Source organism: Nomia melanderi, chromosome 8, assembly GCF_051020985.1.
Source record: "Nomia melanderi isolate GNS246 chromosome 8, iyNomMela1, whole genome shotgun sequence".
NCBI classification, from domain to species: Eukaryota; Metazoa; Arthropoda; class Insecta; order Hymenoptera; family Halictidae; genus Nomia; species Nomia melanderi.
The window spans coordinates 2126740-2152017 of record NC_135006.1 but is presented as its reverse complement, the minus strand read 5'-3'; the positions used below and the strand labels follow the sequence as shown (position 1 = coordinate 2152017).

Sequence of the window (25278 nt, the reverse complement as noted above, 5' to 3'; positions counted from 1 at the left end):
CGCAGATCGCCAGCGAAACAGACAACTCAAAACTTTCGAACGATACTCATCATACAAGCGCGTCTTAGTGTTCAGACATAATTGTACACACAAAAAATACAGTCCACTAACGAACAAGCAAGCGGTCTCATTTAATCAGCTCCAAGTAAGGACGCTGCTGTGAACGCCCAACACCGAACTTTTATTCTGTGTCGAGAAAAGCCAAGCAGCGCGACAGCGCTTGTCTTTATCTATGTTAATATTATTATATATATATGTTAATTTATAATAGGTAACGAAATACAAAATGTATTACTTGGATTACTTATGTACAAAAAAAAGTAGCGATGCGACGTACATGCGCCTGAAAAGTTAAACGCGATTCACCAGATTGTCAGTGCTCCGTCAGTTGTCCGTATCGTTCAAATGTGCTGGGTTTTTTCGACATGAAATCTGAAGAGCACGAAAGCAGCGCATGGGACTCAAACGGTTATACCTCTAATTCCTAAGATCAAAATGAACGGATAACAATGGAACAAACTGTACAGTAAATATCAGTAAATCTAGTGTTAACCCATTAAGATCCATGAAAAATTTTTTTTTTTTTTGAATTTTTAGATGAAATTTTGTATTTCGAGTAATGAGTGTCCATACTATCTTGGAAAAATAGTGGAACATTTATTTTGTAATTCCAAGTTGCAAAAATGTTAACTTTGTCATTTCAAATTTTATAAATAATTTCTCGCGTTAGTGCAATCATAGACCATTTTGAAAATTTTCAAAACTTTAAGTGAAGTATAAATTTTATCTGGAAATAACGCCTGATTCAATTTAGTCATTCTAAATACTAACTCATATTTATCCTAATCATTAGATACATTATTTATTAACAAATAAATTGTCTATAACAATTTAGAGTGAGTGATCTATGAATAGATTAAATGCGACGGAGTGAGATGTAACGATAGACAACGAAGTTAGCGGTACTGTAGGGATCTCACGTTAGTCAAGCTGGCCTGTAGCTCAAAAGTGAGGTGGGGTAAGGGTACTCTTCCACTCACAGAGCGTTGTGAATGGAAGAGTCCCCCTGCCCCTCTGAATATTCAGCTTGTGGGTAGTCTGCCAACTCGTCGGAGGTGCATTATACCTTGCTCATGTTCTGGATTATAGAGCACTATTAGTTTTTTCATTGAACAGCTGAACAATTAATACGTTGACTGCCACGAGAATTTCGAACGTTTTGTATAACAATACATATCCTTTCATAACAAAGGCACATGGTATTAGAAATAATTATTAATGACTTGGTATCACTACGTGTTACTAAGTATTTTTATTCAACATTAGTTTTCCCATTGTAATTGTATTTAAGCACCGTGGCAGTCAACGTGTTAACCCTTTGCGATCGGTGCAGCAATATGACGGCATGTTCTTTTTTTCTGAGTATAGTGTTATTTATTATTTCGAGAAGAATTTATATTCAACAAAACACATTAACTTCAAGAAATTTGTAATATTTGTATATTTATTATAAACAAGCTATAGAAAAATAACTTTGAAAATATCTATATAGTTGATTTAAGTAACTTTTAAATTAAACTAATTAAGTTCTTTCTTTCTATAATTAATTTAATGGAACGGTGATTATTTGAGAACATTGCTATATTATAAATAATGCTACCTAATGCGATGACAGTTAGCTAAACGAACGTGTAATAAGAATAATGCAACTCGATCAGACGATTTAATATTATGTTTCTTCCATTTTATATATTTCGCTCTACGAAACCGTGCGGCAATCAACGTGTCAAGCTAAATGGATACTAGACTACTAAGAAGGGAAGTGATCGAACCCGGAAACTCAAACAATTACGAAACTGCGTGTAACTAGAGTAAGTCGAGCCTATTACATTGCAATTTTTTCGTACTGAATTTCACTGTGAAAGGGTGAAACCATCAATTGAAAAAATGCAAATTCTTTCCCGTGGATTATTTTCAGAACGATAAGAGAATGAAAAAATATTTCAACGAAAAATACATTCTTCTTTCAGGTCTATAGAATTGCAAAATAAAATATTTCTGAAGGTTCAAATTTTTCAAAATACTCCCTCTCCACCAACTATTTTTTGATTTTTGACATTACTTTATGCTTACCCAACATTCATAAATGAATTTCCTCTTTGAAGTTAACAAAATTTATTTGCAGCAACTGGTAATTAGTCTATGATACTCTTGGAGTGATAAGGGTTAATGGAATAACATATTTTTTAGAGGTGCAGTCCACTAGATCATTCGACCTAATTAAGGGACTAATTCCAGGAAACCGGTCGCGCCAAGCGCCGAGGGTGCTACACAAGGATCGCAGTTTATGGTGGTATTGTCCAGCGGCTCGTGAGGTGGCTAACGGTACTGCGAAACCGATGTTATGCGGTGATGTACCCTCACCCGAGCATTCGCTTTTAGAACAATCCGCCGGCTTTTCCGAAACTTGAATAATTGCGTGAAAAGTGGAAACTGTTGTGGAGCAGAAAGATATATTATATGAATCTACATTATTCATCCTGAAACTACCGAGTAGTTAAATTGACTTCTTCAAATTCCTCTATAGGAACTCCATAGTACATTTATCGAGACTTTAATTGATTTACGATTCAATTTGTGTATCGCTGAATCAATTTCTTTAATAATTTCTCTGAGAAACATCTGTTATCTTTTTAATAATTGCGAAAAGGAGGAATCAGCAATAGGGAATCACTAATTTTACTTAGTGGATCCAATGCCGCGTATACGGCAAAAGTCTACAATCATAGAAGTACGAAAAAAAATATAAATATTTTACTTAACAGTGGAACTACGAAACGAATCGAATGGACCCTCCTAATTTTTCTTTTCCAATTAGTAACAGAATAACAGGTGCTTCTCGGAGAAATTGCTAAAGAAATTAATTCAGTAATATGCAAACTGAACCATAAGTCGAATGAAGTATCAATAACTGCATCGTGAGAGTTCCTATAAATAAATTTGAAACAGTCAATGATTGATCGGTAGTTTTAGTGTTAAATAACTGTTAAAATGACACTTTATTTTGATAGTCCAGTCCTACTTAACTTGATGGTTGTTGTGTTGAAAACTTCAAGCAATAAAGACAGAATAGCATAGAGATACGCGAATCCAATGTTCCATTTATGCCTACAACCCTTGCGAGTCACCCCTAGGGAACTCTTTCCCCCAGAAATAGCGTGGCGAGTGTAGATTCCACCTTGTAATGTGTCTGTCCACGGAAGTCAATCTGATACCTTTCCTATCTCCCATGTTGCCGCTCCATTAGAGAACTTTTGTACGTACGTACTGCGAGACAGTGTATTTGAAGTTAATCCTTTTACCATAATGCGCTCTATTGAAAGACCATGATACTGAGGTGTGTCACTGTACTTATTTTTAGAATCTAAATTATGCTATTAAAAGCAAGTAAAATGGTAAAATGGCAAATATTTTGAATTGAGCAAAATTTATTGAAAATTACCAGGAAATATTTCTTCTGAACACATACTCTTAGCAAAGTGGTAAATATTTTGAATTGAAATAAAATTTACTGAAAATTACCAGAAATTATTTCTTCTGAATATTTTTTTTAGCAAAATGGTAAATATTTCAGATTCGACAAAATTTACTGAATGTTGCCAGAAACTACTTCTTCCGAGGATCACATTTTTTCAAGAAGATTTCAAGATTTTCGATATATTCTTAAAATGGTATTACATAATATTTGTTAAATGCCCTTACCAAAGGTAAATGATCGTTTTAAGCAACTACAATAATAAAATAACATTCGTTCTAAGATTTCAACGCGTTTCCCATTGTTTGCGATTGATGTATTTTGATCGATTCTTGTTCTAAACAACGTATATCATAATCATATCTGAAAACATATCTAAATCTGAATTCGTGAAGCAGTAACTGTTAAATAACTTTAGAGAATACTAATATAAATATCTTGCAATCAGACTAGAATACGTAATACTAGAATACAGAATATTTTCTATTTCCTTCTAATTAATTTTCTTCGAATTTATTTTTGACTGCGAACCTGGGTCACGCTAATTCGCACATCTGGTGAACAGTCTCGCACAGTCCTGTATTTCTTTGAGCGTAAGTATTTTAGCAACATTCTTTCGTCTATTCCTTTTGGCCCTATTTTTCTCTATCCTCTCCTTTCTCCTTCGTCCTCCGCGAAAGCAGTATAAATAGCTTTCCAAAATCGACCAAGCCCTTAGGCTGCTTCCACATGGCGACACAGGTATTAGATAGAGATGAGAAGTTGATTATTAACCCTTTGCATTTCAAAAGTTTTTTACCGGAAATATTCAATATTTTCTAATGAGATGTAGATGACATTTTCTTAGATTCAATTAAGAAATCTCACATGCATTCAGGAAGAGAACTATTTTCTTTCAATGTTTCATACATTAATGCATTATACAAAGTTCAATATTAAATATCAAACTTTACAGTTTTGCCGTGTCAAATCATTTAACGACTGAGAAACGCCTCTGGAGTGCAAAGGATTGATTTATAGGTCGGTTGATTATAAGTTAAACCTACACAGAAGCAAACCGAATCGTCCGTTTGCTCCTCTACTCCATTTTTATAAAGACTCCTACTACTATGTATTAGTTTCTTCACATTCGGAATATTGGGATAATTATCACAAATTCGGAAATAATTGTTTCCCAATTATCGTTAGTTTCGAAATAATTGTTCGACTATCGTTACTTTCGAAATCAATGTTTTTCCATGATCGTTAACACGTTGAATACCGTGGGATGACCGGTGATCCCCAACCAAAGCAAATTACTATAGATCACTCAATTAAACGATGATCATTTGAAAACATTTCTATATTCTAATTACTGCAACGTAACGCGGTGATATTCAGCCGGGAGCATTTCATGTATTTTGCTCTATGAAATCGTACGGCATTCAACATGTTAACACTTTGCGTACCGGTTATTTTTCGGAAAACTGAATTGGGACTGGTAATTTTTAGTGAGATCAATTCACATCTTTATATATAGAAAAACTCAGAAATATTGTTATATAATATATTTCAAATAGATAATCAATTCGAATCAAATTGAATATTTCTTTAACACTAAACTACCAGACGGCTCAAAATGACCCATTCCTGACGTCTTCTGTTTGCAATTATTAAAAAGATAACAAACGCTTCTCTGAGAAATTATTAAAGAAATCGATTCATCAATACGAAAGCTGAATTGTAAATCAATGGAAGTCTCGATAGACGCGCTTTTGATAATTAGCAAAGTTGCATAGCTAGGTGTCTTTATTGAAAACGAGATTTATCGTTGCCAGTACGCAACGTGTTAATTGAATCATTGAATATTTTCAACGTTGATTCTCGAGCACGTTGAAAATCAGGCAGTTACCGAACTTCTTCCTCATTCGAATTCAACCGACAATGGTATTGCAGGAAGTAAGTAAGTACCGGCGCGGCGTATTGCTTCTGTTTCATAGAAACTTGATGCTGCGGCGAAAAGCTACCGACGTGTTTTACGCACGGCGGCGCTGCGTGGGCACAGCCATTGTCAGATGTCACCTCGTGACCAAGCGAGTTTCACGCACGGAATATGCAACGGATTGTGTTACAGTCTGCTCCCTTTCTATGCGCTGCGCCCGTTACGAATACGGTGAAAATGGATCTATATTTAAGATTCGCACTTAATCGACTCTACGAGCGAATCTCCTCTGTTAACCGCTCGGTTGCTTCGAAAATTCAAAGGAAAAGCTAATTCGATTAGCGACGAGAAGTGCAGTGTTCGTCTCGCGCGAAGGAAACGTGAAGTATGTCACGGAATTTGATAATAGAAGTAAATATGAAATATTTATTGATTAATTGTTGAGTTTTAATTCACTTGACGACGACTGATTTACTTAATTAGGGCACTTATAATTTGTGCACGAGATTTTTGTAATTTATTTAGCAACGCTATCTAGTGGTTCTCATTGGAAGCTTCGTGTTTCGTCTTCATTAACAGCTGGTTACGTTTGAAGATCGAAGCTTACTTGACACATTGTTGACCGGTCACGATTTAACTCGTGTTTGCACTCGCATTAGCCATTTCAATTGTTAAAACGCAGGGCAATGTAGAATCTTGCAAAAGCAAAATATTCAAAGTTATCTAAAAGATATGTTCGAAGTTTCATTTCAATTCATTATGTACAGTAATAAAGTATATTAAAGTTTATTTAGATTGTTTCACTTTCATATTTAATTACGGAATAATAACCGGTGACATGAGATAGTTTCTGCATAAAATTGCCGGTTAACAATGTGTTAACGCGTTCGCTACCAGCGTCACATATTTGTGAATGAAATTAATCTTATAGGTATTGTTATTTAAAGTTATAAGCTACGGCATTTTATTTAGGAACTGAATAACTCGTTCCAGTTTCATTTTTTCGATATTTTGTTTAGAAGATTTATTGGATTGAATAAAATATTACAATTGAGATCCTCGCCAAAATAAACGCTGGTAGCGAATGTGTTAATCCCTTACACTGGTATGTGATACTGGAGGTAACAATAGAAATTAGTTATAGAACGTCGAAAATTGTTCGAGAAAGTATTATACTTTAGAAGATTATAAAAATTAAATCTTATTATTAGTGAATTATTTTTATTCATTTCCCGAAAAATAAATACAAAGTTACACCCATCAACACTGAAAACAAATCTAGTGCAAAGGTTTAAGTACATAATACCGCTGAATTTGTTGAGTTTTGACATTTTTAACACTAGAATGACCCATTCCTGATTGCTTCTTTAATAATTATTAAAAACATAACAGATAATTCTCTGAGAAATTACTAGAGAAATTGGTTCAGCAGTAGGCAAACTGAATTTTAAATCAATAGAAATTTCAATAGTGGCACTGACTATTGTTCAAGTTTCCTTAGAAAAATTTCAAAAAGTCAGTTTGACTGTTCGGTCCTCCTAGTGTTAATAGTTCTGTGAAAAGATCGATTCTTCCAAATGAAGGAAGACGCGTTAAAAATAGGGTATTCTGAAGAATTACGTCGATATTATATGAATAAGTAATAATTAAGTAAATAAAACGTCGTATTGAATTTATTTTCTTCCGCAATAGCGTCAACTTTGCCGGATTATGTTCACTAATTTTGTTCATTTGCAACATTATTCGCGATATTCATAGTAAAGGCTGAAAACTTGAGCGACAACGTAGCCTCGAAACAGGTATGTACAGGGTGTCCGATTACATGTGGTCATCCTTCTAAGGGGTGCTCCTACGTATCAAAATAAAATGAAAATGAACAGTGACCGAAAGGCGTAAGTTTCGTTCAACCGAAAATTCTTCGGCAAATTCTTTAATTTACAATTATTAACACACTGCGCACTGGTAACGAGAAATCTCGTTTTTATATAAAGACACTTAGCTATGCAACTTCGCTAATTGCCACAGTACTGAGAAAAATATAAAATTTGATTCGAATTGATTATCTATTTAATCAGTTAACTGTGTTTGACGAGTATACACGTCATCGTAAAGCTTGATTTGATACTAATTCTTTCAGCGACGAATTCATTATTTTTTCACATAAACATGTAATTCTTCTTTGTTTCGCTTTGATCTTTCATTAAAATATACTCTACGTGCATTCGTCCTGCATTCGACGGGTATACGCTCCATTTTTCGATTTTACTGCGCGCAGAACCAGAGGTTTTTGCAACTAAATTCCACAGTTAACTGGTTAAAATATATTACAATGGAAAGAATATAATATTGAATCATTCGATTGAATTGCATTATTATTATAGCACGTTCATCTAGCTGAATGTCATCGCATTAGGTAGCATTATTTATAATATAGAAATGTTTTCAAGTAATCATCGTTTAATTGAATGAACTATAGTAATTCAATTTGTTTGGGGGTCACCAGTGACGCCCATGGCATTCAACGTGTTAAAATATATTACATAACAATATGATATCTGAGTTTTCCTATGTATAGTGATATAAGTTGACCTCAGTGAAAACTGCCATCCGCACAATTCAGTTTTCTGAAAATTAGCCGGTACGCAATGTGTTAAGAAGAGTTCCGTTCATATGTTCATAGTAGAATTGAACATTACTGTTTATGAAGAAGATAATGATAGCGTATAATGCGTGCATATGGTACTGTGGTCAGGAACCGAATAAATACAATTCGTAAATAATATTGACAATTTTCTTGGCACGTACAGTCGAACATGTTACTAATACTGGAACTACCAAATGGGTCAACACGATTCAATCCTGATTCCTTCTTTTACAGTTATTGAAAAGATAACAGGTGTCTCACTGATCTATGAAGAAATTGAAAAAAGTCAGTATAACTGGTCACAATTCTCGCGTTGAAGTACACTAAAAAAGGAAAGCAGCAACAGCTTTAATACTGTGCTGCCGAATGAATCAGCTGCTGTTTCTGATAAATGATCGCCTCGTGTTTTCAAAATGATTGACATTTCTTTTCAGGTGAACGTACATTCGTGACTTGCATCGCACCCAATACAACTGTCAATTACATAGTAACAGTGCGAAAGATGCAATCACCCAATCAATGCCACGATGCCTTAGAATTATTGGCATGCCAATGGTACTGCGGGATCTTGATGGCAAGCAAAACGAACGTGACTCACGATGATTATCGAAGATTAATTCATCTGTTTGTTTTTCCGTGCAGTCTTTCGTACGCGCTCTCCGTGTGCTAAAGATTCCTAAGTTAACCCGTTAACACTGGATTTACGGAACCCGTCAATTTAACGGATGTCGAATTTTTTAAACGTTATTTCGTAACAGTTTAAGCCGATTTTGATTGACGCAATTATGCCAATAGGCATCGCAACACTCTGGTTTTGAAGCTACAATTTTTGCGATTTACATAGACGAACGCGTAGTTGCCTAGAACAATAGAATAAACGTCCGTAAATCTAATGTTAACCCTTTACACTCGAGAGGTGACTCTCACTCACCACTTGATTTCATACAGTAAGACTATAAAATTTGATACTTAATATTATACCTTGCATAATGCATCAATTTGAGAAATACTGAAATAAAATAGCTTTGTTCCTCAATGTCACAACAAAATGTCATCTTTATCTCATCAGAAAATGTTCAAATATATCTAGTGAAAAACTTCCGAGTGCAAAGGGTTAACTGTGGAATTTAGTTCGAGATATCTCCCGTTCAAACGCAGGAAGAATGATCCTAAGGTATATTTCAATGGAAATTACTTCGTAATTTGTTATACCAAATCAAATGGTGACTGAGAGTCACCTCTCGAGTGAAAAAGGTTAAAGGCAACTAACTCGAACACCTTGTACTCCATCTTTCATTCTTTATATTTCACATCATCCAAATAGAGGAGGGTTCTCTATTTTACTGGTTCCCCAGCTCGTGCTCGGCGAACAATAATTCTTTCTAATTAATGGATGCGAACGAAATCTAATGGCGGGGATATGAAATAAATGAGCAATCACGTGTATAAAGAGAAAGCCCACAAGCTCGTTAGTTTTTAGAACGTCCGCCAGGCGCATCGTTTCTCGCTCGTAAACGGTATCTGGATGTTTACTGGCAAACGATCGCACGTTCGCGCGTAAACTGATATGCACACTTACGATTCTAGATTCGATGTCCAGACTCTGGTCCCGCCGTCTTTTGCCAAGGACGGGCGTGCAGAGGAACATCTCCATGGAACTGCCATCCCTTCTCAGGCTATCCAATCCTCTGACAGCGACTATGGCAGCGGCCTCGTACAACTCTCTCAGCGCCCTCGGCCTCGTGCCCGACGTGAACAACGCTGTCGATGGTTTGTTCGTCACGTGGAAATGCTCGGTTCTCGCCGAGAAAGTGCAAATGTCCGATTCCGCTGTAACAGAACAAAGAATACTCAGTACCGGTGAGAAACGGCTTGACACGTGAACATATTGCGCGCTGATTTACAGAGAACTGAATTTTTCGGACGGCGATTTTCAGTGAGATCAACGTGTATGAGTCGCTGGGAAGTCGATGTGGTTGTGCCCAGAAAAGAGAAATTGAGAACATTAATATTTTGGCTTCTGAAAGGATTGTACAACACACTCAGAAACTATAAAAAGGGTTTTCTGACTTAGGAAAACGAAGAAATGAGTAGATTCTTTAATAACTGAAGGGAATAGTACATATTTCATTAAAATTTACAAGAATCAGGAAATATTAAAAAGTCGACTTAACTGTATTAGCTTCTGAGCGACTTATATATAGAAAAATTCTAATATCATATTGTTGTGTAATCTATTTTAACCCCTTGCTCTATGATTTCCTTCTGAACTGTGAACGATATAACTACTTTGTTATTAGTCCATTCAAGTACGATTTAATCATGAAAAACTGTGCATGATAGAAGCATTTTATTTTTATTAAAGAAAACAACGTTTTGTGATTGAGACATTTTGTTTATTGAAAGAATACTGATTAAAACTAATCTATCGAGGTACTACTAAATATTAGGCCAATTTATTCTCAATTACGAACTGCACAAATTTTGCACATGTAAAAACATATTACCTCCAACTTCAGTTGCATGTACTCGAGCTGTACTCGTCGCTTTACCGCAATAGGTTAATAATTTATTGAAAACAAGAGAAAATTTTAGTCTTAATTCCCTTCTATGTCAACGTGTGCTCTAAGGTATAATCACTGATAACAGGAATAATATGTAATTTGCATTAAAACAAATTGTATTTGTTACGTTTGTTACCTTTTGTTAAGTTACAAAAGCTTTTTTTGTCGATACTCGTTCATTTAGACCTTGGAAATTAATGATTTGAAAGTATTTGTATAATTGCATCAATGAAAATCGACCCAAACATTTACCAAGCAACGTTTATAAAATTCAATACTAGTCAAATTGACTCGTTCCGTGAATCTAGTGTTAAATTTTCATTTTCTCGGTAGCTAATACAATGAAATATATTATTGAGTGCAAAGGGTTAAAATAGGACACACTGTATATGTGGCCGCAGAGAAGGCGTATGACGAAAGTGATGGAGAGAGAAGGAGTGAAAACGAAAGGAGAGTTTCGTCCTGGGCCTGCTAATAGATTTTACCTAGCAGATCCTGTCATGGACGCGGGAGTGCCCGATGATCAGTTCATGTGTAGGAGGGACGGATTGGGTAACTGCGAGAAATTCTCCTCCGGTGAATATTCAAGGTACCGCCGCAAGTATATTAAATAACAAATCATTTTTGTACTACTGAGAAGGGAAAAAACAGTAACAATGTGTTTACCATTCATAGTAAGTATACATTGATGTTTTATTCTCTTTGTTACTTTTAGCCAATTATTTTAATCAAATCATTACTGTAAATTCAATTAGTTAAGATCTGTTTAACCACTTAAGTTCCACGGGTCTTTACAAAAAAACCGGTCGAAAAATGGCAAGCGGCGCGATAGCGCTTCTTTCGTTTCATCTCAGAAATTCAATTACGCTTTTCTAAGTTGACATACAAAAATTCGAAACAGTGGGATCGTTTCAATTTTCCATTTCTAAGCTGGTAATAACAAAAATAGAAATATTTAATTGGAAGGGAAACGAATAAATAAACTTAATTTGAGTTTACGAACCGATAGGCTAGCCGCTAGCACTTTTAGACAGTGTAATGAAGAAGTGCGATTGTGCTGCTTTAAGTATTAGATACTTGTGCAATAAACTCAATGTTGAGTTATTGGAGTATTCAACCTTTGTACTTTCTTTCTTTCTTTCTTTCAAAGAAACTGGAATCTAATGTTGCTTAGATATTATGAATATACAATTATAAATTTGACCCGATAATTTCTGTCTATAGCTATGAAGTCGTTGCTAGGAAATACAAATATAGTTGCGGAGCAAAACTAGTTAAACAGTGGTGGAACTATAAGACATCAATCAGACAGTTATCTCTCTGCCTACCCATCATGTCATCGCTGTGCTATACATACTGTAAATAATTAATGTACATGGCTTCGAGTGATCGATCTATACTCTTAAATTATTGAAATCTCTAAGAATTTAATTCTGACACATAAGGAATAAAATTCTTTTCCTGATTAAAAACTATTACAAATAATAAATGTAGCTTAGATAATTGAATGAATATAATTCTGAATTATATTACTGAATACAGTACACAAACGCTGAAGCTACTTTTATAGAAACAATTGTTTCCACTGTTCTCTCTTCTCAATTTTCCAGATCGTCTTTTGTTGAAAACTTTTAAACGGGTGCTTCTTCTGTTAGTTTGAAACTGTCTTTCGCTGCCTTCGAATCCCGAAAGTTTAGATCTATTACAAAGTTATAAAATATCCTTGAAAATGCAGTAAAACCTGAACGATGCGATTATTGTGCGACCGGCAAACTGTTAACACTAAAACTACCGAATAGTTGAATTGACTTTTTACAATTCTTTTATAGCAACTTCAAAGGTGCATCTATCGAGACTTTAATTGATTTACAATTCAGTTTGGGTATTGCTAAATCAATTTCTCGAATAATTTCTTAGAGAAATATCTGTGATCTGTTTAACAATTGCAAAAAGAAGAAATCAGCAAAAGGTCATTTTGTCGCGTCTCGTAGGTTTAATGTTAAATTACTGGACAGCTAGAAAACACCTAGATAAAAGAAAATTGTACCACAAAATCTCAGCGTAACGCACTGTTGACTGGCAATTTTACGCAGAAACTATCCCATGTCATCGGTTATTATTCCGCAATTAACCCATTGCCGCAAACGACGGTTATAACCGTCCATTTCACGGACTGCACCAATGCATTTATTTGTTTATTCTTCAGTAATACATTGAACAAAAATGATGTAACAGTCTAGATAACATGTCAGTTGATTTTGTATACGATTTTTCATGACCTGAACAAGACAAAACAAACAATTAAAAGAAACTACAATTTTAAAACCAAAATTGTGCGGCAACGAGTTAAATATGAAAGTAGAACAATCTAAATAAACTTCGATATACTTTATTTATTTATGATGATCTGAAATGAACGTTTGTTCATATCTTTGATATAACTTTGTATACTTTGCTTTCGTAATATTCTATATTGCCCTGCGTTTCGACAATCGAAATAGCTGATGCGAGTGCGAAAACGAGTTTTCTCGTAATCAGTCAACGATGTGTTAAGTGCTAATCAACTGTAGACGTGTTTCGGTTAATTAGTGGGCAGTCGTAAGTATTTTTGCACAGAATTCATGATAATCCCTTGGCCTATGATTTATTTCTCAACTAGGATCGATACGGCTACTTTGTCATTAATAATTATTGGAAAAAGAGAAAAATTCTAAGCATGTGTTATGCCTATATTTCCTTTTAAGTATAATAGTTGATTACAGGGGAATAATATTTACTTTGAATTCGAATTAACTAAATAATACATATGTATATATAGATATATGTTATATATTATATTATAAATAATATTATAAATAATATATATAAATATATACACAGATATATAGATACATATTTGTTGAATCATGTTGAAAATCTTCACCACGAGTCACCGATGACCGGAACTTTCAAATTACAAGAAAATAATTATAACTTGGAAGATAATTGATTTCAAATACAAATTTTCCGTAATGTAAATAATTAGATAATAGGGTGATATAAGAATTTTCATATCAAAAAATTAATAATTCTTGCTTTGTATCTTTGCTATAGAAAGGATAAGTGGCACATAAAACGCTGATGCTTTTCCTGACAGTCAACGTGTTAAAAAGAAACATGTATTCATGGACGAAGGGGTTAAACCTTCTGCGGCAAAAGAAAAAGAAAATTTTGCAGACGAATACAATTAGGTCGACTGTCCAGATCGATATCTATTCAGCAATCGTAGTCGCGAACTATGACGACCGACAGGTATACGCAATAACTGCTAGCGAATACGTCTACCCGGTCTATCAATCATATTTCTCCTCTCGGAGCCGGGCAACCTGTGCTAGCTTGAATGCGTGCGTCCTTGAATGTTATTCGCTCCCTTCTGAGAGAGGTCTGCAAAAAGTTCGGTCGCCGGCACCTTTTTTGTCAAGAACTGTGACGCTATTAATGCCTTTTCTTGCTCGCTCGTTTCTCGCGAGTGCTCGCGTAGTTTACACAGCCGTGGCTCGTGTCAGCACACGCACGTACGTTTTTGTTTATCGCATAAAACTTAAAGGTGTATTCTTGGTTGGACCGGTCGTTTTTCGGCGGCCATTTTAATTGTGATTGGCTTAGAAAGTAAAGAAATTGCGACATTTCACGCGCGTATTTAATTATTTCATTTTAACCCGTTGCCGGGTGATATTGCGTCGGAAGATCTCGCGCAGAATATAATAAACAAATATTATTGAATTAAAGAAATATTTAAAATTGATTTTGAAAACCATTTGTTTCGGTCGCACTTCGGTCGCATACTGTGCCGCCAAAGAACTATTAACTAATCTAATAGCCAATTAAGAATTTCTTTAAATTTGTTGTTTAGTTTGTGTAACGTTCAGTTTATTGTAATTTATTAAATACATTAAAAATTATTTGTTTATTTTCAATTTGAATAAAATTAAGAAAATTGAAAAAATATATATATATATAGTTTGTATTTCTTAAATACATTTACAATTATTCTTTTACTCAAATTGAAAATAAATAAATATATATATATATATATATATAATTTTTTATATAATATATGATATTAATTTATTAAGATAATAATAATAATTTATGATATAATAAAATAAAAGAATAGTAAATGTATTAAAGAAATATAAACTACTGGAATCATAATAAACAGAAAGTTATCGTACACACGAAATATTCTCAAACACGAAATTTAAAGTAAAATATTTGAAGCGGTATTCCGTCGGCCTTCCCCTAGCGAGTGGCCGTAAGTACGGCATATTGTGGGTGTTAGGGGTCTAACGAATGGTTTCAACCGCGATCTTTGCACCCTCGGATTCGTCTACGACGCGAGGGTGAGACTGAATATTCGTATTGTGTTCGCCAAAAACGGGAATAAGCTCCGTTGTACGCTGAAACAATGCCAATTGACTCTTCGCGTTATTGTTCGAACGAAAGCGGGCAAAGAAATTGCAAGGGGTGACAAACAAAGTAGAAGGGATTAATGACCGCCACCTACGGTGACGCGAAGGAACACGCGCAATTGTTCCAAGGCAGCAATCGTTGCTCGATTGTCCGAAAGGAAGACAGCAATTAAACGAATAATGAAACTGACGTGACCGATGCTCGATAGACAAACACGCGCTCGTATTGTCCTTTAACGATAATGTCCCAGGCGCGTGAAGGCGACAAAGGAGTTAACCCTGTGAACTCTGTAGGCTCCAATATCGCACCAGTTATAATATTAAATATTTTAATGAATCTTAAAGAAACTACCCTAAAATTATTAAATTTTCCACACATCCGAATTTTGTACTAAGAAGGAAAGTAAAAGATCAAAGAAATGTTATAGCATTTCTTATTTTCGCTAGGAATACTATAAAAATTAGTTGCAGTTGCTGATAGATTACAAAACAACCTGGAGTGCTAAGGGTTAACGGTAATTATGTACAGCACTGATTCCTCGCCGATTTCTATTTCTATTTCCCTTGAAATATGTTGCGGGCGACTTGATTCTACAAGTTTTTCCTATACATGCTACAGATATTCGCAAAAATATGTCTAGGAATAAGGTTTCATTGTTATTTAAAAAAACACTAGTGTGAGCTTGGTCTTGATATATGTTGTTGTCATTGTTCTGAACACCCAGGACTTTAAACCTTTTAGCAGAGAGTATTGGATCAAGAGTTATGAAGCAAGTTTCGCTAGAAGTTTTTATCTTCATCTTCATTTATTAAAGTTGTTCTTTATATGTGTGCTTATACTTCATTTAGATAATAGAAGTTGGTATTTTCACGTTATTCGAGTGTACGCAACTTTTCTTCTGCTACTTCTTGGATATTTCCTGCAAGTCTTTCTTGTAGCAGGTTTATTGTTCGGTTTATCGATTGAAAGTTTGCGGGCTCGTATAGGTCTGGCTGCCAAATGTACTAAAGTAACGTTGGCTTAGTCTACGCGGAGTCTGGAACAAGCGTCGAAATAAGAATAGGCAAGAAGAAAGGTTCGAGGAAACGAAACTTGGAAGTGAAAACACTGATCGTGACAGGATTTCGGAAAACTACGATCACCTGGCTACGTAATCACATTGCAGTCGTATCACTTCGTGTTTCACTGTTGCATCGTCTAAATAAAATCATGCGTAAATTAATTATTCAAGTGATTCAAGTAAACGTATGAATAATTGTTAAAATTATTTAAAGACAAATATTTAATGTTTAGTATTTAATATGAGCATTTAATGTAAAATATTTATATTATATACTTTTAATGATTAATAAAATATAGGTTTCAGCTAGAAAAATCAATTTTTCTTTCTATTTAAAGCAATATATTGGCATCTCGTTAATTTCTTTCATTTCGCATAGCAAAGTGACGAATAAAATTCAATGATTAATTAACTCAAACTTTTTTACACTCAAACGTGAAAGTTCAAAGTCATTATAATTTCTACATTACAAAGTATATTCATTTTAATACAATTATTAACCCTTTGCGATCGAAGATTGTTGAAAATATGCAAAACCTTTTGCAGATTCTGCTAAATTAAACACTGTACGCTTAAATCATAGAGAATAAGGAAACCGTATACCGATTTCTTGCTGTTCGAACAGTTAAATCATTTGTTCGCAACTAGATATTCCAAACATAGAAGTTTGACCTCAACAAAATGCCGACATTGGTCCGCAAAGAGTTGAAACTATTGAATTCATCGTTAATTTGTCTTCGCAAGTTGATATTTACCAATTTTCTACTACATACATTTTATTATAGTCATGAGAAAATAATTCGGCCTACAAACGGTTAAGTCGAGCGATGACAATGAAGACTTGTCGGCCTTTCTAAAGGTTCAGAGGATCGGCCCTTCGGGCTATTTTACATAACCAGGGCTCATCGACTATGGCAGACCTCCCACAAACCAACCGGCTCCTCGCTATTGAAAAATCTTCCTTTCCACTCCTCCTCCTCCTCCTCCTTCTCCTCTGTTTTTTTCGCTTCCCTTGCTGGTTTATTTTTTCCGCGGTTTTTCGATTCGTCGATCACTGAGTTCCGCGAATGCGTTCTTTGACCCTAACAGACGGTAATACCGGACTACGTGCATCTAATGAACGTTTTACTTCTTCCAATATATTATACGTCGGGTGGAGGCAAGAATCTTTATTAAAAAAAGAGTATAGAAATGAAAAGACCGATACTTAATGGAAAAAGCACAATCTATACGGTTAATTAGAATTTACTTGATTTTTTTGTTACGTCGGAACACAATCACGATTGCGTTCTCGTTTCATTAAACACTTTTTCTGGACTTCGAAGAGATACGTATAAAAAGACGTTGTTCAATGTTGGATGAGGCATTTCAGACCGTTAATTGCTTTCCCCGCAATTTTATTTACAAGTGGAATTATCGGAGTTTCTTTATCGCTGATAATTTGCTAAGAAAACAAATGAATTTGTATGTTTCCTTTGGATTTGTATTTATTCTGTGGATTATAATAATTGATATAATATCGAAGGATATTATATTATTATCAGAAAAATAGTATTTCATTCGAATGCCAGAGAAATAAATAATGTTTGCATTTATTTTAATATTGGACATAAAAACATAATATAAATATAACACAAAAAGATTATATAGGGTGTGCAGTAACAAATGAAAGAGAATTTTATTGAGGAATTCTTTAAAATAATTCAACATAAAAATCAAGACTAACGTGATTGCGATCAATTAAACATTTGTTTTCGCTTATTTCGACATTTTAATCTGAGATGAGTTCAAAAACATTTCTTGAGAAAGTGATGAGATTAAGACTGCTCGCTCACTGAATTCCATCGGATTTATTAACATTTTCCATACTAGATTTTCTAGGAAGCACAATGAAACCTCTTTTCGATAAATGTATTTTTAAAAATTACTCATTCTTCTTCAGATACTCATTACAACTGTCATGTCCACGAGCGTTAATTTCTAACTCTATAAATTCTTTAAAAATGAGAAAAACACTTCACCATCAGATATTTCTATATCAATAGAAGAAAATGTATATTAAAGTTCGTATAATGATCCGAATGTATCCCAAAAAATATTACATAAAATACTAAACAAAAATTTCGAAGTTAACATGGTTTCATGCAGTTACTGTTACCTCGCATTAATTTAGATCAACATCGTCATTGACGAATTGTTAATCGTTAGTCATTTATAAATAAATCTGTAAGTGTAACTTCGACACAGTTGCTTCTCGTCTACTCGTCAATTATAGTTATCTCTCGAATCTTCCACTTGTTGCTGAACTCTCTGTGTATTACTCACAAGAAGCGTGTAAGACCCTTAATCACCGAGTTGATTGACATTTCAAACAATGATTCGATCTAAGCTCCACTTCCCTGTTTCTCCCCTTCAACGCAACCCCATTTTTTACGTTCAGAAAGACTCCACAATGCAGAGGTTTTCATGAGATTTCACGATAATATAGACAGAAGGGCGAACGAATAATCACGAACTACAGATCAGTACTTCATTGAATGGATCTGGCCTAAATGATTGACAGCACAGACTTTCAGAGACAATTTTTGTCTCGCCTTTAGCACTAGGACTGCCGTAACAGTCAAAATGGCTGGTTTCGGTTTGTTTGTTTCGCAATGATTGATATCTTAACCCTTTGCACTCCGAACATATTCAATACTTTAATAATTCATTTCTACAGCGAAACTTTCAAGAACCTAAAATTTCATTTCGAAAAAATAATAAATATAGAAAAAATAATAAATATTCATGGATCCCACGTCTTTTAATTTCTTTTATTAACTTGTGTCATTCGAGTAAAAAGAGAAAGAAGTATTTTACAATTGATAATTAATCATCAGATCCGTAATGTACGTTATGTCTCTATAGCAGAGGCAACGGAGTGCAAAGGGTTAAAAGCATTAAACATTCGAAACGATTTTGAAAATAAGTAATTTCACTTGAATATTATAATGAATACCCGAAGAAACCAAAAATAATCTACTGTTACAATTTTTATAGGGATTGCATTAAAAGCATTGAATATTCGAAATGATCTGGCAAATAAGTAGTTTCATTTGATTATTATAATGAATGTCTGAAGAAGTCGACAATAATCTATTGTTACAATTCTTATAGTTACAACCTTTATTTTTCATAAAATAAAAAAATAAGAGTTGACATGATAATACCATTCGGAACGTGTTCTTTTTTTGTTATTCATATTGTACGAGACAAATCTCGTACAAGCTTTTATCAATTGAAATCACTATTCCCAGTTAGATACTTTCAAAACGCTGTATTCGTTTAATATGCAATAATTTACTTAAAAATGTACACGTGCAATGTCCCTACAAATTCCTTTCTTTATTACAGATGTGTAGTAGGTATATAAATTACAAAAAAGGGGGGAGTTGTGATTTATTTCTTTCGCCCAAGTGAAATCGTATATTTTATATTTTTCAGGCCATTTAATAAAAATGACTCCTTAAATTGTGACTCTTTTTTAAACCTAGCATTGCATGCAATTACTTTTGCCTTTCGCTCAGCAGGGGGAAATACAGATTGCGTCCCACTTACTGTAATCGAGTCTGCCCGTCGTTAAACTTGATCATATCTAAATAAATTAAAAGGTGTTTTCAAACGAAATCATCGAAGCCTCTTTTCAAAAGCTTTTTATCATTTAATAATCGTGACTTGCGTGCACGAAGCATTGAAATTCTTGTTTAAAAAATGTTGGAACTCCAAGAAATAAAAATGTTTCTCGCATTTTGCGATAGGTAAAGATCATTCATCTCAGTGTTTGTACAGTTTTCGTCAATTTTTTATAACTAGTTGCTTTGGCATTCAAACTCGCTAATAAACGATTTAATAAAAGTAAATGCGCATAACGTACATCTTTTCAAAGGAAAAAAAAACTTTCGTAGCTCTTAAATGAATAACATAAAAACAATAATTACTAATATAAGAACAAAACTCGCCAGCCAAAATCTGTATCTCCCGAGAAATTTTAATTGTTATGAAAATGGCAAGCATTTGAGGTGCCAAAACCTGTTTTTACCCCCAAAAATTAGCTTTAAATGTTTACAAGAAATGAAATAATTGAGATATCGAAAAATCTGTACGTTACATTTTAGATAATATATTTCTGTTTATAAATCGACAACATGTCTTCGGATGTTTCAGTTATTTGCTCGAACAACTGTGCCATGTTTTAACATTTTGGCTTAGAAAAAAATATATGTATAAAACAGAAGGTTAATAATATAAGTATTAAAATCGGCGTCACCAATATGGCGGCATTATCTTTTCTCTGAGTACAGTGTTATTTTACGATCGAGAGCTGTTATAAGTACTTATTATTCTGTACAGTATATATACTCAACAAAATACATTAGCTTAAAAAAATAATCCATATTTATTATAAATCACCTATAGAAAAATAATTTTAAAAATATATAATTTACTTTGACTAATTGATACTGCCACCAAAAAGATGTGCCGATAGTAAAGGGTTAATGTTATACACCCAGAAAAAAATCAGAGGATTTCGCTTAATAGTTATTATAAAAAATATTTCTCAAGTTCGTCTATATTTAGGCCGTCTCTAGGTGATGTTCCCCCTTTTAACACTGTGGTCACGCCTAGTTCACGCGTGCATACGAGACTCGTTACGCGTGCAGAGTTAAGAAAGAAGGAGAACTCCACAGTCTTTATCTTCAATTAACCGAAGTCTAAACACAGTTAATAGTACAATGCACTTCCTGTTGACCGGCTGTTATTGTCGGCCATTAGGTATAACGCTGTCATTACATAAAGGGGATCCATTTTTTTCTTTTTAGATTTAGCCCTCGATCTTGAATGATAACTGTTGCCATAACTAGAATCGAAATCTACGCGAAGACAATTATTCATAGTTTTAAACATAATATTTTATACAAGTTATACTCGATTAACAGTAAGTTACTGTAAGTTACCGATTAACAGCAACAAAAACGCGGACCTCGCATATAGCGAATGACCTCGTTCATCTTCTTCGTTTCCGCGGGTGACTGTTGCGCTTCTTAAACTTACGCGCCATTGTAATGATGTCGGCCGAACTTGAATTTCCAGTCATTGTCGGGCAACCAAGCCAGACTATCTGATAGAACTTCATTGTCCCCGGCGTCCTCGCTTCGCATGGTTGCCAGGGTCGGTTTTTAGGTCGCAATGCAGGATACTTCATACATCGTGATCGGTTTCTTCTGAATCCTTATAAAGGGTGTCGTGTAACTGCCGGTGCAACCGAATAAAGGCTGATTTTATGTCAGAAACTAAGTCGAAAATGTGGAATAAAATTTGTTCATGCGAGAGTTCGTTCTATAGAAAATTTCGATTGAAGTTTACGTTGATAAAGACTTCGTTCGTCATCATTTCGTACTTTTCATAGAGAAAACAAAATTATTTTATAAATTTGTTATACTTTGTTTGTGGCGCTTTAAAAGGTACCATACTTTAAAAGACTATAAAAATTCAATTTTATTATTATAACAATAAATAATATAAATATAAAACGTTGAATTCTACCACTATTAATTATTTTCATTCATTTCCTTGAAAACAAGTTTTCACCCGACAACATTGGAGATAAATCGAGTGTAAAAGGTTGAAATTACAACGTTGTTAAGACGCTGAAATCTCTGTTTCTTGGGACGGATTCGATTTTAATATCGTTCATTAACGCTATGTTTACGGAACGCGTCAATTTAACGCATATTGAATTTTATTAATATTATTTCGTGAATATATTATATATATATTACGTATATTATTTCGATATGTATACCAATTATTTATTATCAAAGTCCCGATCTCCAAAATCTAAACAAACAAACACCAAGTTCTTTTTAGGAACAATAGTATAATCTGTACACCAAATGCCCGTAGTCCTAGTGTTAAATAGACACTAAAAGGGCGTTCTAAAAATAGTTTTGTTCTTGTAAAATCTGATCCACTTCATAATTCAACCTGTCGATCCCGTTGAATGTTGCAATTATTCAATGTTCGCTTGTAATTTATACGTTTGATACTATTCCATGCGTATCATATTTTCCGTACTAGTATCGATTTATCGTGCTAGTGGTAGTACGTTTCCACCTGTATCGGCTGTATAATCCATAGATGTTCTGCACAGATGTAACAGGAAAGTCGGTCACCATTAGTGGATATGTCGCTGTGGTTGATTTGAACGAAGGATTACATTAGATGCCTCGCTCGTGACAGTAGAGAGGTAAGGCACACCCTAGAGACCGACTTACATTGTTAGCCAGTTAGAATATAGCTACACAAAGTTCATGCACCTTTACTGCTACATCAAGGTTGTCGATGATATGCGGGATGTTGCAAAGTCTTACGGAAGTACAAGAAAACTCAGAGATAAATTTGAACTAACGGTTTCATTGCTTTCCAAAACATTCTCATTGAACATTAACCTGTTAACCTTTTACACTCGATTCATTTTCAATGTTGTTGGGTGTAAACTTGTGTTTATTTTTAGGGAAACGAATGAAAGTAATTTACAGCGGTAGAATTCAACGTTTTATGTTTATTTTATTTATTATGTATATTTGAATGAAAAACCAAGGCAAACGGAAGAAGAATTACATGTTTATCCGAAGAAATAACTAATTCACCGTTGAAAGAATTAGTGTCATCTCAAGCTTTATGGTGACGTGTCATTTTTAAACAGATATTGAACTTGTAGACGATCACTCACGAATCAATGAGTGTCGCCTAATTTAGCAGCTACGTTGATTACGGTTGACTCTGAGAGTCGATGTACTCTCTGCTAATCAATCGTAATAATAACAGTGATCGTGTCTACTTCAATTCTAATTAATTGAACGAAACTCTGTCGCGGAATGCTGGTTAGAAACTACGTCTTGTGAACATTAGAGCCGCGAAAACTGATATCTAAAATGAATTAAACCAACTAGGGAGCATTTTTGATCTGTTTGTGAAAAGAGAAGTGGAACGAATCGTCGATTCCGTGGGGCGAACGATGAATAAATGGACGAACTCGATGAGCATCCGAATGCTTCTGACCCGGGATATAGATTTTCGCGTGGCCAAAGCGAGAAAGCAACGCCACAGACCACATTCCGCGACGGAGAACGCTAGCCGTGTACACCAGCGTACTTCATGACTCTCCTTTTTCCAATGAAATACTATCTTCGACGTATTATGCCAGCGTATACGTGTATCGTGACTTTTAGTTCCAGCCCACACAGTACAGTGACCCTCGATTCAACCGAGTACAGTGCATATGGTATCGTGTATTCGGTACCGACGATGATCGCGATCGAGGGATTTCTTCCACTTTTATCCCGCGACTCCATTGTACTCGGAAAACTGTGTCGCCGACACGGCGATGACGAGAAGCAATAATTGTCTCTCTTTTCGTCGTAAACAATGTAAACTGCCACGACTGAGAATGAAAAATCGGTATGAATTATTTCTCTCGTACTGTGAACGATGAAACGTTGCTAGATTTCGATACGTAGAGAACACAGGTATACTTCGGTTAACCCCTTCCCATATAACGACGAGGGAGGCTCGTGTCGAAGAGTTGTAGACTCATTTAACCCATTAAGTCCTATGAAATTTTTTTTTTTAATTTTTAGATGAAATTTTGTATTTCGAGTAACGAGTGTCCATACTATCCTGGAAAAATAGTGAAACATTTATTCTGGAAACATTTATTAATTCCAAGTTGCAAAAATTTTAACTTTGTTATTTCAAATTTTATAAATAATTTCTCGCAGCAGTGCAATCGTAGACCATTTTGTAAATTTTCAAAACTTTAATTGAAGTATAAATTTTATCTGGAAATAACGTCTGATTCAATTTATTCATTCTAAATACTAACTCATATTTATCCTAATCATTAGATACATTATTTATTAACAAATAAATTGTTTGTAACAATTTAGAGTGAGTGATCTATTAATAGATCACTGGGATTTAATGGATTAACCCTAATCGTACCACGTATTTTTATAAAGAGTCATACCACAATGTGACTCTCAGTCACTTATGAGAATAAAACGAATGATTGAAATGTTATTGTTTTTGTTTATAGGGTCTAAATTTTAAAAGACCAAACAAACTTTTGGAAATGCAATATGAAATAATGAAAAAATTGAAGTAAAAGGTTCAAACGTGACTCAAAGTCGCATCGTGGTCCGGTTAGGGTTAATAACGCTAACTGGGCTAAAATACTGTTCCTGCGGAAATGTGAATGGAGATTGCTTTCTTAATGCTAAAGCTACCGAACAGTTAGACTGAGTAATCTCTAATTATCTATAAAAATTAGAATAATAAGTTTCTTGAGATTCGAAGGGTCGCCTAGTCTCGTATCTGTGCAGGTACATAGATTTAACACTAGATTTACGGAGATGTATTCTATACTTCATTCTGTCGTTCCTAAAAGAGTATATGTTTGTTTATATAGATTACGAAAATTAGTATTTCAAGAACAGAGAATTACATTGAGCATTCGCAAAATTGCATCAATCAAAATCGAGTTAACTTGTTACGAAATAATGTTTAAAAAGTTCAATATCCGTCAAACTGACGGGTCCCGTAAATCTAGTGGTAATCGAAAATCTTTCGCAAATGCGCATTAGTCATTTGAATAATTGCAGAGCAAAAAGTTTGAAATGGGTCGATTTGATCCGTCCGGTAGTTGTAGTATTAATATTCCTTTGAGTAATATAATTGCATATATCATAGGCTAATGGCATTTAGGATGGAACGCCTGATTTGGAAAGCTTGTCAAAACGAGAGATATGGATTTTTTTCAATGAAACCTGCATCGAAACACAAAGAAACTAATAAACATTCGTGCACTGATCGATATCAATGATAAAATTTAAATGCATTCGAACTACGGTAAAATATGTAAATAAAGTGAAAAACAGCGACTTGAAAAAATGTCACCTAATAGGAACTCCTAAGTAATTTGTAAACGGAACTCATTTATATCACGAGAAATGAATATTTACAGAATTAAAGAGGACAAATAAACGAATTTTCCACGTTCTC

The 25278-nt window shown here is 34.4% G+C and overlaps 1 protein-coding gene across 1 annotated transcript in view; it reads right to left on the bottom strand.

Annotated features, from left to right (window-relative positions):
- gukh (NHS actin remodeling regulator GUK-holder) overlaps positions 1–25278 on the bottom strand; it is a 167572-nt gene that overhangs the window by 50141 nt on the left and 92153 nt on the right. Inside the window, exon 2 of the mRNA XM_031975444.2 lies at positions 9680–9930. Coding sequence (XP_031831304.1) covers positions 9680–9930 — 251 coding nt within the window. The remainder of the gene's footprint in view (positions 1–9679; positions 9931–25278) is intronic.